The following is an 18315-nucleotide window of genomic DNA, read 5'->3' on the forward strand; positions in this document are numbered from 1 at the left end:
TTTTGAGAATATACATTAGGCACATTAGGAAGGGCTACAGAAGGGACCAGGTTGAATCCCCAGCATCTCCAGGTAGGGCTGGGAGAGAACACTGCCTGGAATTCTGATGAGTTGCCACCAGTCAGTTCACAATATAAAAATTCAAAATACATAATAAAACAAAGACAAATCAATAAACCTCCATCCCACAAACAAATTTAAAAAGCCATTGAATGTTAATCAGCTGAATGCCTGGTTGAAGAGAAACATTTTCACCTAGTGCCTATATATAATGAAGGTGCCAGGCGAGTCTCACTGAGGAAAGCATTCTGCAAATGGGGAGCCACTGCAGAAAAGGCCGATTCTCCAGTTGCCACCCTCCAGACCTCTCTTGCATGAAGGACCTCACATGATGATCTCAGAGTCCAGGTAGGTTAATATGGAGAGGCTGTTTTTGAGGTATTGCAGTCCCGAGCCATTTAAGGCTTTATATGTCAAAAACCAGCACTTTGCATTGGATCTGGAAACTAATTGGCAGCCAGTGCAGTCAGACCAAGATTGGTGTAATATACTCAGATCATCTTGCGCTGATGAACAACCTGGCTGCCGGGGCTGTTATAACTTTGTGCCTGAAGCTGAATCTTTGTTGTTACAGTGGTACCTCTGGTTGCGAACAGGATCCACTCTGGAGCACCATTTGCAACATGCGCAGAACACAACCCGCGTCTCTGGGTCGCGAATTTCCGCTTCTGTGCATGCGTGTGACATCATTTTGAGCATCTGTGCATGCGCGAGCAGCGAAACCCTCAAGTAACCCTTTCCAGTACTTCCGGGTCGCCGTGGGACAAAGCAAATGTAACAAGAGGTATGACTGTACTTTGCTTCAGTAAAGATCCCTTTGTGTAACATGTGTGACTTGACAAAATTTTTCAGAGAGAAGGTGGTTTTGCACAAAGATCTGAATATAAACCAATCCTATCATCAGAAATCACAATTTAAGAAACACCCAGGTTACATCCTTAATATGTGTGTTAAAACCACAACTGTGGGGAACTGCTTCTCACTTAATAAAGAAGGATGGCAGAACAGGATGCACTGGATTTTAACAATGTTCTTCCACACAGGCCTGTGGGCTGTCTCTGTGGCTGTCCATATAATGTTGGAGCTCTACTTTCCCTCGAATATAGTTACATTTCAATTTCTGCAACAGTTTGTGCAGAAGAGTTGCCAGCTACCATTTAACCTTCTCATTTACCCATTCTCTTTATGTACTCAATCCATTTTCTTCAGTGACTGCTATGTATTTTACTCTGGTTGTTTGCATCCTGTGACAATCATTTTAAGACTCAACCACTGATCTAAATGCATTAGCTCTTAAAGCCATATCCAGGGCTCTCCCCCCACCCTTTTTCTGTCTCGCTTCAGCAAAACCCAGCTTCCTGGTGGAACTCATATGCAGTGACAAAATAGGGGAGGATACATGTTTTTGTTGGCACAAGTTATGTAATACTGGGAAGAATGGGGGGAAAATGTGTGCAGTTCACATTTTCATGCAGACCTACCCAATTCACAGTTTTTGGACTAATAAGTAAACCGGAATACCTCTATTCTTTGAAATTCACACATTGAATTATGTGACTCAGTTCCCCGACCAAACCATTTACACAAAATTGAACAGGTTAGTGACAATACTGTATAAAACTACAACATATTGGGGGAAATCGCTTGCAGAAATGCAAATATTAAGCCAAATGATAAAAATAAAAGCAAAAAAAGACTACATATTGTGAGAAATTAACACAAAAAGTCACAATTTTTGTGCAGATTTTTAAAAAGAAAATTTTGTTTAACAGATGTGGAAATGGAGCATGGAAATTGAACACTGGCATGCATGGGCTTTCAAGCCTCAGAGGGATATTTCTTTTGCAGGTAGAAAGTAAAATACCTCTTTCGCCTTGCAACAGATGAGAAAACAGCAAGAGGATTTATTATATTACATAACCAAATGTGACAGAGAACATGAAAGCACACCAAGGCCCATTTAATGATGTAGAAAGATCTGATGCATTTTTTGAAGTTAAATGGGACTGGACCTCCTCTGATCTGGATGGTAGCTTTTCAGAAGGAAAAGTGTGCTGTGAGTCTAATACCTTACAATAATAATTTAGGTAGCTGTTTTGCTAAAATCCAGCTTTTGCTTAAATAATCCTTTTTGCCATGCAAAAGTATTCTTCTGTGACATTTACTGGATTACATATTTTGATGCCTGTACATAAAATGATTTAACAAGACCCCACACCACAAAAGTAAGGTCCATGACAATCACATGTTGCAAAGTTCTGTGTTCTACAGATGCACATGTGAGGAACTGGGTGTCCTGCCTCCCACCCAAAACACAATACTGGGCATGTCTCAAGGTGATGTATGATGTAAACAGAAAAAAGTGAAACACACAAATATGAAAACTGCAGATAAGTTTAAAACTAAAACAATACAAAATAGACAAGGACCTATTATTTCAGCTGGGAAAGCCTGTTGGAACAAGAATATCTTCTGGAAGTGCAGATAGTAGGTGCCTGTCCAATTTTGAAAGGGATGCTGTTCCACAGAACAGGAACGGCAACATAGGCAGATATTTGGGGGATTAGACCAAACATACATCAAGTCCAGCATCCAGCTTAACCCAGTAGACAACCGCTTATATCCAGAAAGCCCACAAGCTTGTCACAAAGATAAAAAACCATCAACATCCTTATATGTCCCCCAGGGACTGGTGTTCCGAGGTATGTATACTGTTTTCTTTGAACACTACAGTCCCATTTAATTGTTATATGGAATGAACATTCTGCTGGGTCAGTGTGCAAGAGATGTATAAAGGCAAATTCTGCCCTACGGATCATTAGGAAATGAAGTGAAAATGAAAATGAAACTGCTGACATCATAATGCCATTCTATAAATCTATGGAGCAACCACATTGCATATACTGTGCACATTTTTGACCAACTCGCCTCATAAAGGATATTGTAGTGTCAGAAAAGTTTCAGAAAAGGATAACCCAAATCATCAAGGGGATGGAGTGACTTTCCTTTGAAGAAAGGTTGCAATGTTTGGGATGTTTTAGTTTAGAGAAAAGGTAAGAGTAATATAAACGAAGCTGGGTGTTGGAAGATTCAATGCAGAAAAAAGAAAGTGCTTCTTCATAGGTAAAGGTAAAGGACCCCTGGATGGTTAAGTCCGGTCAAAGGTAACTATGGGGCGTGGTGCTCATCTCGCTTTCAGGCCAAGGGAGCTGGTGTTTGTCCACAGACAGCTTTCCAGGTCATGTGGCCAGCATGATTAAACCACTTCTGGCACAGTGGAACAGAGAGCACGGAAATGCTGTTTACTTCTTCATACAGTGCATTCAGCTATGGAACTTGCTCCCACAGGAGACTGTGTCACCAACCTGGATGGCTTTAAAAGAGGACTGCACAAATTCATGGATGATAAGGATGACATGCTCTGCATTATGACTAGTCATGCTTCTGAATACCAGTTGCTGGAAGCCACAGGAGAAGAGAGGGCTCTTGTGCTTGGGTTCTGCTTGAGGCTGTCCTATGCTGGCTTGGATGGGCCATTGACCAGATTCAGCAAGGCTCTTCCTATGTGTTTATATCATTATCAAACCCAAAATACTGGTTCAGAACAATGCCAGAGCTCAGTGACAGAATATATACTTTGCAGGCATGCAAAATGCCTGAAGCTCAGAGAACAGGTTGCTAGACTAGATGGGCCTTTGGTCTGATTCAGCAGGGCTATTCTTACATTCTCTTTTGAAGGCAATAGCGCTCTCCCACTAAAAACTCTTAAAACTGGCATGCATTTACTTACCAAAGGGATCCCAAGCTTCTCCTGAAGCACACTAATTTGTAGGGCCTATATGACAACAAAATACTCTGATCAGAAGCTTGAGACTTGTCAGCTCTAAAAGCTCCAGAGTCAGAATTAGGCGGTGGGGAGCCAGCCTTTTGGAGCACTGCAGCTTTTAAGGAGATAATAGCAGCCAGTCACAAATCTTTTATGTAGCTGCTTTCAGAGCACAAATACTTTGAAACCAAACACTATCGGAAACTGACACTTTGCAGGCATAAGACGTCGGGGCAAGGTAGGTGGGTGGGGAGAAGTTTGATAATGCCACTCAGCCAGCATCATGAAAATTGGAATCCTGACAAAATTTACCTAGGCAATTCCCCCCTTTATGAAAAGGGAAACAAAACAGAGATTATGAAAGGTTTCTTTTTCTTTTTTAAATTTGTCTAAGAAAAATGTTTAACAAGTGCCGGATGTGAAATCAATTGTTAAGAAGCTTTCATTCTCCACGTTTCATTTTATTTCCTTCTCTTGCGGTGACAGGCTGTCTTCCTAGACAAGGATCCCAAGCTTTAGATAGTGACACATAAGAGGAAGCGTTCAGACCAATTAAGCCCACAGCTCCGTCAAAGAAGCCAGAAAGCACCCCTGTTTCTCTAAGAGAGATTAATTGGGATACTGAACATGATTATTAAAATCAGGTTGGGGGGAGGGAAGAGAATAAAAATCAAATAATGATGGTAGTGGGAGCCTACTTTATGTGACAGATGAATGACACCCAGGAAAGTCTTGGAAAGTAGGAAAACAGGAAGCTGCCTTATATTGAATCAGACCAACAGTCCATCTAGTTCAGTGTTGTTTATACTGACTGACAGCATCTCTCCAGTGTTTCAGACAGGGAGATTTTCCCAGCCTTACCTAGTGATGCTGAGAGTTGAACCTAGGACCTTGTGCATGCAAAACATGTACTCTGCCACTGAGCTATCACATTTTATCATATATTGCAGGGGCCCAGGACTCAAAAAACTCCAACAGCCCTGGCATGTGGTACCCAGAAGTTTGAGCAGACCCTTGGCCTGAAAAAGGTTCACCAGCCATTCCAATGGCTGCTTAAAGACTTTTTATTATTTAGCATCTGTTGCAAGCCACATTGAAAGGATCTCAGTTATAAAGTGACATATAAATATAGGAAATAAGCAAACAAGTAAGTAAAATAAATATTGGTTCCCACACAGACAGACTTGACTTTCACTATGTTTTGGAAAATACCAGACAAAGCTGCTCTTCCAAAGAAGGGATTTTGTTTTCAATATTTTGTACAATATTATGTGGAACAATATTTTGTAGTAATTAAGGGATTTCCTCAACCCCCGCTTAAGCTGAGCACACTCCGTGAAACGAAAACACATTTTCAATTTGGGGAAAATAAAATGACTTTGGAGCCTGATTGTAAGCCATAAATTATCTGTCACAAACATTGGGTGGTTAATGTATTAATAGCCTTCCATCTACAGAATTGGATTTAGTATTCCTGTTTATTGAATTGATTTGCAAGCTGTTTACTCAGACTAGAAGAATAATTTGTGAATGACCAAGTCTGTGAGAGTCTAAATGAAAAGGTGGGAACTAACTCCATTAGTTAATCTGTGCTACTTCCTTCCCTTTCTCTTTCTTTCTTTCTAAATGCAATTGTCTCTGTTTTTATTTTTAAAAGAAAAAACTGCAACATCTACACATTAATTCTCCCTTCCCCAACTTGGTGCCAGCCATGTCTTTTGAATTACAACTCCCATCACCCTTGATACTAGGTCATGCTGGCTGGTCCAATGGGATTTGTAGTCAAATCAAAGTTCCTTGCTCAAGCAAGAACTTCCAAGTTCACATTAAATTTTGTTTTAGGCAGAAGTTAATGGTGACACTACCTAGAAGGCTTCCAGCTCAGCCATTTACTTGAGGTTAATGGCTCCTTGCTCCAGACAAGTGGCAAATCATTCTTCTGCTGGAGAGAAAAAATGTACCGCAGGAAGTTCTCTGTCGCAATTGTAATTTGAATGAGCTGGGCCCATCTCTCAAGCCTATTGCATTGAACCAGATGACCCACTTATCACTTCCAGCTTTGCAGAATACCAGGATTCTATTCTGCTGCACTGACAGTTCAGAAAATATTTATATCTTTCCATGGAGAGTCATCTCCTCCTATTTTTCATCTCCATTGTGCTCTTAAAATAATTCATAAGCACCAAACGAAGGAAAGCATTTTTTTAAAAAAAGAAACTTTCCCAAGACTTTGCAAGAGACTCAAATACTTTCATGTATCAAGAAAAATCAAAGGGGGGACAGAACCCTGCTGCTTTCCTGACTTCACAATACATCTTCATTGATTCCAGTTCATTGTTTTTCCAAAGACTGACTAATCAAGTTGAGCATTCTCCTTCTGCAGATCTTCTTGACTGCAGCTTGCTCAACGGGACTCTGGCTGGCCTGCTGAGCACCAGAATTATCACGGGTCACACAGAAAGAGTTGCAGCCCATTAAAAGATGCATTTGCATCTCCTTTCTGGCTCATCTAGCATGCTGCAATATATATTGTTTTATGTGATTTGCAAGACTTAAGGGCAGGGGGAGACTATTCTAAAGGAAATAAATTGGGGTTATATTTGAAGATGTGCTGTAATCGTTCCAGCATGGGGAATGCTTTGGTTTACTACGAGAGAAGGCTGCCCTTTGATCAACTATTTGGCCATACAGGATTTGACACCTAAAAGGAGTGTTACATGCCTACACTCTTGAATTTGGAGCCCTGAATAACAGGCACCGCTAACTTCCTACTCCCTGTGCCATGAGAATCAAGAGACCCAACCTCTGCAACTATCTGATCTATAGCCTATACAATTTATTGGTGAGATGAACCATTAAGTTGTAACTTGCCTTCCTACTTTCTGACAATACGTTCTTCCTTTCTTGTCTATTTTCTGGCCCATACAGCCTTGTTATATATGGTCTGATCCTACTACTACAGGTACTGCAGCCTTGGTTCTACAGGCAGTGCTACTGCCTTTAGAACAGAGGTCAACAAAGTGGCATTTGTGGACACAGTGAAACCCTTGATAATGTTCCAATTCCTGTCCATACCACAGAATTCAGAGAAGTTTTGAAGGAGCTGTATTTTGCTTGGTTTGATATTTGGTAAATACCCACAGGTTGTGCTTTCTGAACATAATGTGTACCCAGGAAATTGTTTGTTAGGGGAGTGTTTGCATAACAAGCTGACAATTGCCATTGTTTCCTATATCTCTAATCTGTGATTTGTCCCATCTCTCACCACCCTGCTTGAAATGGCTGCAGTCAACCAGCAGAAGAGAGACAAAAGAAAAATATATATTTTTCTGATCTGTCCCTCCCTGCATGGTTTCTATCCTAAAATGTTTGGCATTGACAAGCAAAACACCAATAAGGAGGTGGACAAAGTCCAGCTTTTCGTTTTGACTGATTCTGCAGTGCATATAGTGAGGTTTGGGTACTTATTTCTTGTGTTCTGATAAATGAATTTTTGCATAGTGAGCTCTTGGAAAGCAACAGAAAGGGGACAAATTTCTCCCCAGGCCCTACAAGATTCACATATTCTGGCCAGCCTCATCACTTCACTTGTTTTGAATTTTCTATATCACTATCTACAACACTATGAAGAAGCAGCAAATTGAAGCCAAGAAACATAAAGCATAACTTTTGCAACATCCCATGAAGATAAAGAGCCCCTCCAGGTTACTTGTTTATTGATCATCCATCCTGATTTTCTTGCACAAAGATCACACAGAAGTTGCATTATATCCAGTATTTACTGAGCATGCATCCTGATTTGTTGGCAGGGTGGTTATAGAACAATCAGCATTTGTCCTGCATTCATCCTGATTTGCTTGTAAGGGTTTATAAACCTTCCCATACATTCATCTCACAATTTCTAATGCATTTCCCCATCACTTTCCAAACCACAAAATGTCTTTCTTTCTTTTTCTTTTCTTTTTTAAAAAGTGGATTTATTGTGCTAGGATGACAAAGTTTTTAAAATCCACTTCAAATGCACAAACATAAAGGTCTGGTATGTGATTGAATCACTCAGACAAAATGTGACAGTCTGGAGGCAATCACAAGTTAAAAGGGAGAAAGAGAGAGAGAGAGAGCGCGCAACATGCGCACACACTCACACACAAATACATCGCATGGAGACTTACCTGGTATGTGGCCATTGCTTCTCTGTCCAGAGACCGTGTCACAAGGACCTCTCCTGTGCTCTCGACAATTTTGAAAAATCCCTTTGGCTCCTGGTCCACACCTTTCCCAAAAATCCGAAATTTGGAGCCCTCTGGTCTGTCATTGTCTACCACCTGTATGAGGCAAACACAGTAGTGAGGATACAAGCCAAGGAAGCAGCAAAAAGGAATTAGGAACAATTTATCATCTTGTAGCATGCCTATATTATGATTCCTACACCTCACATAGCTACAATTCCCAAAGTAGTTTAACAATCAATCCCTCTTCCTAGGGTAGTATTGGAACTGTAGTTCTGTGAGGGGAACTCACAACTCTCAGCACTCTTAACAAACTGCAGTTCCCAGGATTCTTTGGAGAATCCATGACTTTTTAAAGTGACATGATACTGCTTTAAATGTATAGTGCAGATGGGGCCTCACGTAAGGCAAGAGACAGGTCTAGGTAACAGCTGGGGTTTATGTTTTCAGCAATGGAGATCAGGACATTGCTTTCCCTGCCTTCCCCCAGAATCCTAGGTGTAACCTGATGCCAACAGAACCTAGCAGACACTAATTCGATGTGCCCCTTCCCTGGTTGTTTTTTTTTGGGGGGGGGGGTGAGTGTGTGTGTGAGAGAGATTTGCCATCAATGTTAGCTGCCAGTTAAACAATAATAACGACTCTTGTCATGTCTCTTTAAAGATGTTCAATTCAATATAAGTTTATTGTTCTAGCCAATGACCATAATATGAGGCAACATTCATGATGTAAGAAATATTGTTTCCTCTATATATACAATGGTGGTGTTGGCTATTATTATTCATAATATTTCTTATCCACCCATGTGAGGGTAAAAAGGTGTGCCTCTGGGGAGAGGGAATTCTACAACTGCTGCAGATAATGCCTTCTGCTGGAAAACCATCCCCTTAATATCTGAGGGTGGTAGTGGCACTGCCAAGAAGGAAATAGTGCAAAGTGTACAGTTGCTGCATTTTGGGTCAAGCAACACCACCGGTTCTCACTGGAAACTGGAGAGTTGTTCAATTCACTAAAACAAAGAGGGAATTCTGCACATGGTGTCAGAAGTGAACAGCAAAGCTCTTCCACATGAGAGATCTGCGATCACTTCAGAGGACAAAGGAGTTTGTTTTCAGGAAGTTCAGGTTCTGACTGCTGTCCACAGCACCCTCTCAACATTTCAAGGCCTCATCTACACTATACATTTAAAGAACTATGATACTGCTTTAAACAGCTATGGTTTCCCCAAAGACTTCTGGGAGCTGAAGTTTTTGTAAAGGGTGCTGAGAATTGTTAAGAGAACACTATTCTCCCTCACAGAAGTATGATTTTTATGAAGAAAGAATGATTGATAAACCATTCTGAGAGCTGTAGCTCTGTGAGGGGAATAGAGGTCAATCAAAACGCTCAGCACCCTTTATATACTACAGTTTACAGAATTATTTGGATGAAGCCATTATTATTTTTAAGTGGTATCATAGTGCTTTAAATGTATGGTGTGAATGTGATCAAAGTGAGTGCTTCAGAAGACAAGGGAGTTTGTTTTTCAGGAAGTCATTCTATTGCTCTGAAGGACAGTCATTCAAATCCCCCTGAAAAGCTTGCTATTGCCTCTAGTCATTCTCCCTCCAAATTTTGTGAATAAAGTTAACATAATAAACCCTCCTAGATATGGTTCAGAACAAAACACTTGCAATGAAAACTAAGCACAAGAGTCAAGATCCAGTTATGTCTCCCCATGCCTAAGTTTCTATCCTTGCACCTGCTCTTATAAAGTCTGGAATGACGACATTGACAATTACCCAGAAGAAGGTCTTTCTAAGTTGATACTTTGTTTAAAGTTTAATTAGCCACAAGAGGGAGCTACGTACTCCCAAAAATGACAGAAATATGGACCTCTTCTAATTGAGGTGACATTCATATATAATTCCACATTAAATGGACAGGACTTATCCCAAAGAATTCTGGGAGTTGCAATTTGTTAAAGGTGCTGAGAGTTGTTAGGAGGCCCCCACTCCTCTCAGAAAGCTACAATTCTCAGAATCCCCTGTGAATAGGGAGTGATTGTCAAACTGCTCTGGGAATCGTAACTCTGGAAAAGGAATAGAGGCCTTCTAACAACTCTCAGGGGACCGTGGGTGGCGCTGTGGATTAAACCACAGTGCCTAGGGCTTGCTGATCGAAAGGTCGGCGATTCGAATCCCCGCGCGACAGGGTGAGCTCCCGTTGTTCGGTCCCAGGTCCTGCCTACCTAGCAGTTTGAAAGCACCCCAAAGTGCAAGTAGATACATAGGGACCGCTCTCTAGCGGGAAGGTAAACGGCGTTTCCGTGTGCTGCGCTGGTGCTGGCTCGCCAGCTGCGGCTTAGTCACGCTGGCCACGCTGGCTCCCGGCCTCTTGAGCGAGATGAGCGCTCAACCCCAGAGTCGGTCACGACTGGACCTGTTGGTCAGGGGTACCTTTACCTTTAACAACTCTCAGCACCCTTAATAAACCACAGCTCCCAGAATCCTTTGGCGAAAACCATGATGCCAATAGAATGTTGACACAGTTCAAAATGTGTGCTCCTTTGGTTGAGGTCCCTTCACCCACCCCCAAGAAAATATTTGAGGGGGCCACCCCACCCCACTCCATAGTTGATGGGCATTGCCATTCAAATGGGGTGTGTGTGTGTGTGTGTGTGTGTGTGTGTGTGACCAATTATGTGGAACTGGGCTTATCTGCTCCCACATTGTGTTGGCACCCCTGTTTTGATAACACCGAAGAATGTAGAGTTGTGGGGGGGGGGGATTGGCAGAAATCAAAATGCCATGTTTTTGAGGGTCCAGGTAATAGTACCCAGTGTGGCATAGTGGTTAAGGTGTCAAACTAAGTCCTGAGGGACTAGGGTTCACATTCCTCCTTGCCCATGATGCTCACTGGGTGACCTTGGACACCAGCTCTCGGAGTAGCCTACCACACAAGGATAGTATAGCAATAGGGAGAGGCATGTATAACACCTTGAGCTCCTTTTAGGAAAGGCAAGATATAAATGAAATAAATAAGAGAGCAACACCATTCTGGCATCTTTAGAACATTTAACCAAGTGGTATCCAATGCTGGCCCTAGACAGAGTAGACACATTGAAGCTAAAGCACATTAGCTGCAATGGGTGTACTCTGAGTAGGGCATAGTTGGCCACAGTCCACCCCTGCTTCTTCATCATTATTATCCCATCATCATTTTCTTTGTATGCCGCCTTTCCATAGTTAAAAACAATGCTCAAGGCGGCTTACAGCATGACAAGATTTACATAATCACCAACTTAACAAAAGTTATAAACAATAAATAAAACACAACACAAAGTACACAACCAAATGGAAAACAGTTTCCACATAATTCATAAAAACTAAGAATACAGCATTAATATTAATCACAATCTAAAATGACATAGATAAAAAATAAAAGCAATTTTAAAAAGAAAACTAAAACGGAGCCCTCTCTGCCCAGCAGCAGCAGCAGCAGCAGCACTCCTTTATGGAGTCTGTCAGGCCCCGCCCCAAGTCAGGTGGAGAAAACAAACCCCATTTCTTCCCATAATTCCCATTGCAATGATTCTGTTCCTGCACTCCCTGATTTTCTGCCTTCCAGATGTTTTGTTTTTTTTATTAATATTTTATTAAATTTTCTCAAAAGAAAGATAAAAGATTACAATAAAACAATAAGCATCAAAACCCCAACAAACACCAACATTCAAACAACAAAAAGGAAGAAAAAATCAAAACTCTGCCAAAAAGCAGGAAAAAAGAAAAATATTACAAACCTAAAAAAAATTAACATAAAAAGAAAAAGGAGAACTCTTTTCAAGTTCATTTCCATCATAACCTTATTTTCTTGACTTCCACCTGCCCTCCTTTCTTGTATTCCACTTTAAAATTAATTTAGCAAGTTCATTCGTATTTAATTTTATCCTTTAAAAGTTCCTTCACATATTATATTATTCAAATTTTCATCCAATATATACCTTCTTTCATACTCTTATTTATCTTATTCACTAGAACCCCTTTGTTTCATTTCAATGTCCTCAACATTCGTAAATTTTACAATGTTTTTGTAGATAATTTTTAAACTTCTTCCAATCTTCTTCCACCTGCTCTTCTCCTTGATCTCGTATTCTGCCAGTCATCTCTGCCATTTCCATATAGTCCATTACTTGGATCTGCCATTCCTCCAAGGTGGGTAGATCTTGTGTCTTCCAGTGCTTTGCGATGAGAATTCTTGCTGCTGCTGTAGCGTACAAAAAGAAAGTTCTATCTTTCTTTAACACCAATTGGCCGACCATGCCCAGGAGAAAGGCCTCTGGTTTTTTCAGAAAAGTATATTTAAATATCTTTTTCATTTCATTATAGATCATCTCCCAGAAAGTCTTAATCCTTGGGCACGTCCACCAAAGGTGAAAGAATGTACCTTCCGATTCTTTACATTTCCAGCATTTATTATCAGGCAAATGGTAAATTTTGGCAAGCTTGACTGGGGTCATGTACCACCTATACATCATTTTCATAATATTCTCTCCTGCCTTCCAGATGTTTTGGACAAGAATTCCCTTCATGCTGGACCACTGGCCATCTTCTCTGGGGAAGATGGGAATTGTAAGCCAAAATATCTGGAGGGCACCGGTTTACACGTGGCTGTTCTGTGCCATGATGTGGCATTGCTCCAATGAGACTTATGGGGGGATTATAAGCCCCCCCCAGCCAAGAGAAGTTACATTGCTTCCACAAAATACACTATGAAAAATCTGGGCCGGCGTTGGTTTTGGCTCCTTGCCCATTTTGCCCTCTCCAATACCCCCTGTGAATAAATGTTCTTGTGAGATTCAGGCCTGATTCAAATCTTCTGAACAGGAAAAGGAGCACTTCTGAAGCAGGAAAAGACTGCATCCCTTGAGGTTTCCCCATAAGGGAAATCAAAGCTAAGGCAAATGGCATTTGAAGGCTGATAAACTCCTACAAGCAGTATAAAACAAATGGGCAACTATACTTAGAAGTCCCTTACACTCACTGAATTCTGGCCAGAAGAAATTTACCAACACCATTTTTCAACTGGTGTTACCATGTCCCTTCCAGCTAAGCTCATTTCAACAGTATGATCCCTCAGCTGTTCTGATCTTATCACAGAAGTAAATCACAGAGCGTTTTCTAAGGAGTGAGAAAGAAATAGATAAGTGGAGCCAGGCGGAGGGAACATCAGCCCACAATATCCCCAGGAGAGGATTTGTGTGTGTGTGTAGTTTTATAACCACAACAATTTTGCTTTTGACAATATTATTCCAGCTTAGCAACCACAGAGGTGATGTTACTTAATAACTGTCTCCCCGCCCCCCGGCCAAACTCCAAGTATTCCTGCACATCCTTGAGTCTCAGAGGCAGGTATCTGGTTGCACTCAAAATGATTTTCCATTTCCCAACACAAAAGTACCTGGATTTTAATAGAAACTCTATACCAAGGGTATCCAAGATGGTGTTCTCCACATGTGCCCACTATAAGTCCCATCAACCTTAGGCAGTATGGTCAGGGATGATGGGAATTGTAGTCCAGGTACCACATGGATTACCCCTGCTCTACACATTCCAGGCACCCACATCATCTCGTTCAATTGTAAGAATCACAACTCCCTCAAAGAATCCTGGGAACTATGGTTAGTTAAGGGTCCTTTTAAAATTCTCAGCACCCTTAACACACTACAGTTCCCAGACTTCTTTCAGAGAAGTCATGGCTCTTAAAGTGATACAATGCTGTAAGAGTGTTTTAGATGCATGGGGGGGGGGCATGACCTTAAGTCTACACAGTATAAATTAAAAACAGTATCCGCTTACTTGACAGGGTTGGATTATATACTATATATTTATTTGTTCTGGAGATTTCTATCCCTGTTTCCAGTATATCTGTACCCTCACAAGGCAGCTTACATTTGCAACAGCAAACCATAACAAAAAGTTTTATAAATATAATGAGAAATATTGGGGGGGGGGGGTTGTATATATACACACACACGCGCGCACACACACACACATAAAAAAAAAAACAACAAAAAACAAAGGGTGGCTGGGGAGACCCAGCCAGATGGGTGGGGTACAAATAATAAAATTATCATTGAAATTATTAAATGTATCAACAATCCCAGATGATTAAAAAAAAATCAAATAGCACAAAACATCAGTGCTAAAAAGGTGTTAAAAATATCAGCATAAACAGAGCTCAATAAAATTATCCAAATGCAGATCAAAGGGGGGGGGGGCTTTAAGCACCTTCTAAGAATCAACAGCAAAGGAGCAATGTCCATTTCCCTGGGAAGGCACTCCAGCAGTGTGGGGCCAACACAAAAAGGGTCCTGCCTATGGTGTGCTCCAACCAGACAGCTTCTGTGGCGAGTCAAAGATCAGGACCAAAGAAGCTGAACTCAAAGGTATCCTTCATGTGGGTATTATATAGGTATCCTTCAGATAGCCTGGTCCCCAACAATTTAGGGACATAGTTCCAGCACCTTAAAAGTGGGTGTGGGGAAAAATTGGCAGCCAGTGGTACCACCACAGAAGAAATGTAGTGCAGTCCCAATGCCAAAATGCATTTCAGCTGCCACATTCTGCCCTATATGAAGTGTCCAAAACATCTTTAAGTCACATTACAGTACTCTGGCGTGGATGTAACCAAAACACGTGTCTTCTTCTGGGAACATTCCAAAAGAGATAAATAGATACAGAACAACAATAATCATGTACACCTCCTTTCTCTTTAACATAATTTTTTCAAGAATCCAGCAGTATAAATTATGAGTGTGTGTGTGTGTGTGTGTGTGTGTGTGTATTTGCAGTGCACTTTTTTGGTTTTGGTTGTGTGTTTCTTTACTGTAATAAATGTTTCACTTCTTCTGACAGACAGAAAAGTTGCACACTAGCAAATAAACAGGCACAATTTAATTCAGCAAAGAAAACTAAGTCTGGCTCTTAACTTTTTGCTATATTTCCTTTTGCAGGTTTAATTAGTTTTTTTTCCCATCCTCTATTCGATGTCAAATCCCCAAGGGTCAGTTTTAATTGGGAGATGCATGTGACTAGAAATGCTGCTCTAATTTTACTATTTTAAGTGCAGAATAATAATAATAAAATGAATATCTGCTGGGCAATGCAGCTCCTCAAAGCGTTGCTGTGGTTTCCTGCAGGCTTTAGGGCTATATATCCAACAGAGACAGGCCAAGACACATTGATGCCTCAGGCAGAAAATCAAAATGGTGTTCCCACAACGGTAATAAACAAAATAATTGAGAAGATGCTGCTTTTTCACAGCACCCCATAACCGTGGCGGCTGGTAACCACTGAAGCTGGTGGGACAGAACAGCTAATGGCAGGCAGAGTCAACTTATTCTGGCTTTCTTCCCATCCTCCTCCCTTGCAAGGAATATAGGAAACACTTAAACAGTTATCAAGCAAAAGCATCAGAGGGCACCTAGGATTTTACATTTCTAGGGGCTGGCATCAAATACCTAGATAGACTTGTCATTTTTCAGTTCTACTTATACCAACAGGGGTGAACAGAAAAGACTCTGGGGAGTTATCTGAATGATAAGTTATTTATGAGTACAATGGTACCTCGGGTTACAGATGCTTCAGGCTACAGACGCTTCAGGTTACAGACTCCGCTAACCCAGAAATAGTACCTCGGGTTAAGAACTTTGCTTCAGGATGAGAACAGAAATCATGCAGTGGCAGTGGGAGGCCCCATTAGCTAAAGTTGTGCTTCAGGTTAAGAACAGTTTCAGGTTAAGAACGGATAAGAACGGACCTGCAGAACGAATTAAGTTCCTAACCCAAGGTACCACTGTATGACTGAGGAGACACTAGACTGTTGGGCTAAAGCTTTGCATTTTAGGGTGCAGAAATGGTGGCTGAATGAAGACATGCATCACTTATTTACTCCATTTATATCCCATTCTTACGTTTGGGGGAAGGACAGGTGGTGTGATGTGCATGCCTTGAATGCACGTAAATGGGGAGTTTCCTGCATTGCAAAACTCAATGAACAGCACAATTCATAGGAAAACTGCATTCCAGTCTCCATATTAGTTCAGGAAGTAAGTGCAAATTAGGTCAGCTCATTTTTAAATGCAGATTGAACAAAATTCTCCAGCTTCCCTAGAGGTATTTTGAAGTTTACAGCACAGCTGCAGCTAGGCCTTCTTGCAACACATTGTTATTCTTGTTGCAAATGCAGCAGAATTTTCTCCAAGAAGTTCAAAACATAATATATGGTTCTCCCTTCCAACTTTCCCAAAGTTATCCTCATAGCAACCCTGCAAGGCAGGTTAGATTGAGTGAGAGCTTATGATTTTCAGGGGGTTGGACTAGATGACCCGTGGCTCCCTTCCAACTCTAAGATTCTATGATTCTATGAATACCATACTTCCTCTTGTCCCTCTGCATTCCCCCCAAGGAAAACCAACCTTTAGTGTTCAATCAAAGCAAATGAGCAATTCAGGTGTTCACCAGATTGAGGTTTGCACCATTTTAGAGATAAGGAGTAGGCTTTCCCTGGGAAAGGAGAGGGGCAAAGGGAAAACTGTTCAGTCCAAGGAGAATGTGGATGAGCCCCAAGAGAGGGATTGGTCAAAATTCATCCAGTGAGTTTCATGCCTGAGTATAGATTGACAATCTGGCCTTCCTGTTCCAAATCTGCATGTGTGTCTGTGCTAAGTAATGCTCATTTGGATTTGAATCTGAATACAATCCATCGCGGGTGGCGCTGTGATCTAAATCACTGAGCCTCTTGGGCTTGCCAATCAGTTTGGTGGTTCGATTCCCCGCGACGGGGGGGAGCTCCCGTTGCTCAGTCCCAGCCCCTGCCAACCTAGCAGTTCGAAAGCACATTAAAGTGCAAGTAGATAAATAGGTACCGCTCTGGCCGGAAGGTAAACGGCGTTTCCATGCGCTGCACTGGTTCGCCAGAAGTGGCTTAGTCATGCTGGCCACATGATCCAGAAGCTGTACGCTGGCTCCCTCGGCCAGTAAAGCAAGATGAGTGCTGCAACCCCAGAGTCGTCTGCGACTGGACTTAACTGTCAGGGGTCCTTTACCTTTACAATCCAATTAAAATCAAAACAGTAGCCATACCCACATGTGAATTTTCAACGCCTCATTTGCAGCAATGCTCAATAATCTGCACAGATATCCAATGCCATGGAGTAGTACTAATCTACAAACACTTTTTTGTTGTTGTTGCTGCACTATTAGGGTTTGCAAAGTTTGTGGTTCAAATAAATTACATGAAAACCAACATTAAAGGTTAACGCCTTTTGCAATGCAAAATTTGTGGGATGCAAATCTCACAAGACCTTCACTATTTGATTTATATTTCACCTTTCCTCCAAGGAGTTCATAGCAGCTTACATGTGCCCCCCCCCATTTTATTCTCACAACAGTGATTGGGACACGGGTACACAATGAGCTTTATGTCCAAGTGGTGATTTGAACCCTGGTCCTAGTCCAATGCACTAACCATCCCACTGCACAGCTTGCATGGGTATTTTGGTGGGGAGTTAAACCTGCATTTCTTTAGCATTTATAAACTAGTGAGGATAACAATGCATTTATCTAATCATATAGCTCAAAACCCAAAGGGAAGAAAAAATCAGAAAATCTCTACAACAGACCATAGCATTTTGAAAATATAAGCCTTGGAAAGCTGCTTCTGACATAATGTTAAGACCCAGGTTCAAATCTCAGGTAGGATCGGGCATGTTGTTATCTCTATGCCACATCGTAAATCTACTTTAACAAAATTGTCATGAGGATAAATACACTGAGATGAGGATAAGTCCTTGATGTAGGACAGATGGAGGACAGAAATACTTTGGAGGTATTAACATGCATAACAGTGCCTTATTTTGCCTTCACATTCCTAATCTTGCATCTCCAAGTCAGACAGGTTTGTCAAATGAGGACCACAAAATTAGAAACCTGAAGGAACACAGCTGTGTGTGTGTGTGTGTGTGTGTGTGTGTAAATGACAGAATTCATCCTCTCCCAATGACTTCACTACGGGCAATCAGGTCCTGACTCCAACTGTTTCCGACAAGATATGATTCCTAATAACATCATCCCACACAAAACTTCATGCGGCAGAGAGAGGTGGGGTTGGGGTCGGGAGAAAGGTGAGAAGAAAATCCAGAGTACTTGATATAATTTC

The 18315-nt window shown here is 41.4% G+C and overlaps 1 protein-coding gene across 1 annotated transcript in view; it reads right to left on the reverse strand.

Annotated features, from left to right (window-relative positions):
• Positions 1 to 18315, reverse strand: part of CDH13 (cadherin 13) — a 599046-nt gene that overhangs the window by 293400 nt on the left and 287331 nt on the right. The window contains exon 5 of the mRNA XM_083752927.1: positions 8059 to 8211. Within this exon, the coding sequence (XP_083609053.1) occupies positions 8059 to 8211 (153 nt within the window). The remainder of the gene's footprint in view (positions 1 to 8058; positions 8212 to 18315) is intronic.

The sequence above is a fragment of the Podarcis gaigeae genome, assembly GCF_964106915.1.
Source record: "Podarcis gaigeae genome assembly, chromosome: 8".
NCBI classification, from domain to species: domain Eukaryota; kingdom Metazoa; phylum Chordata; class Lepidosauria; order Squamata; family Lacertidae; genus Podarcis; species Podarcis gaigeae.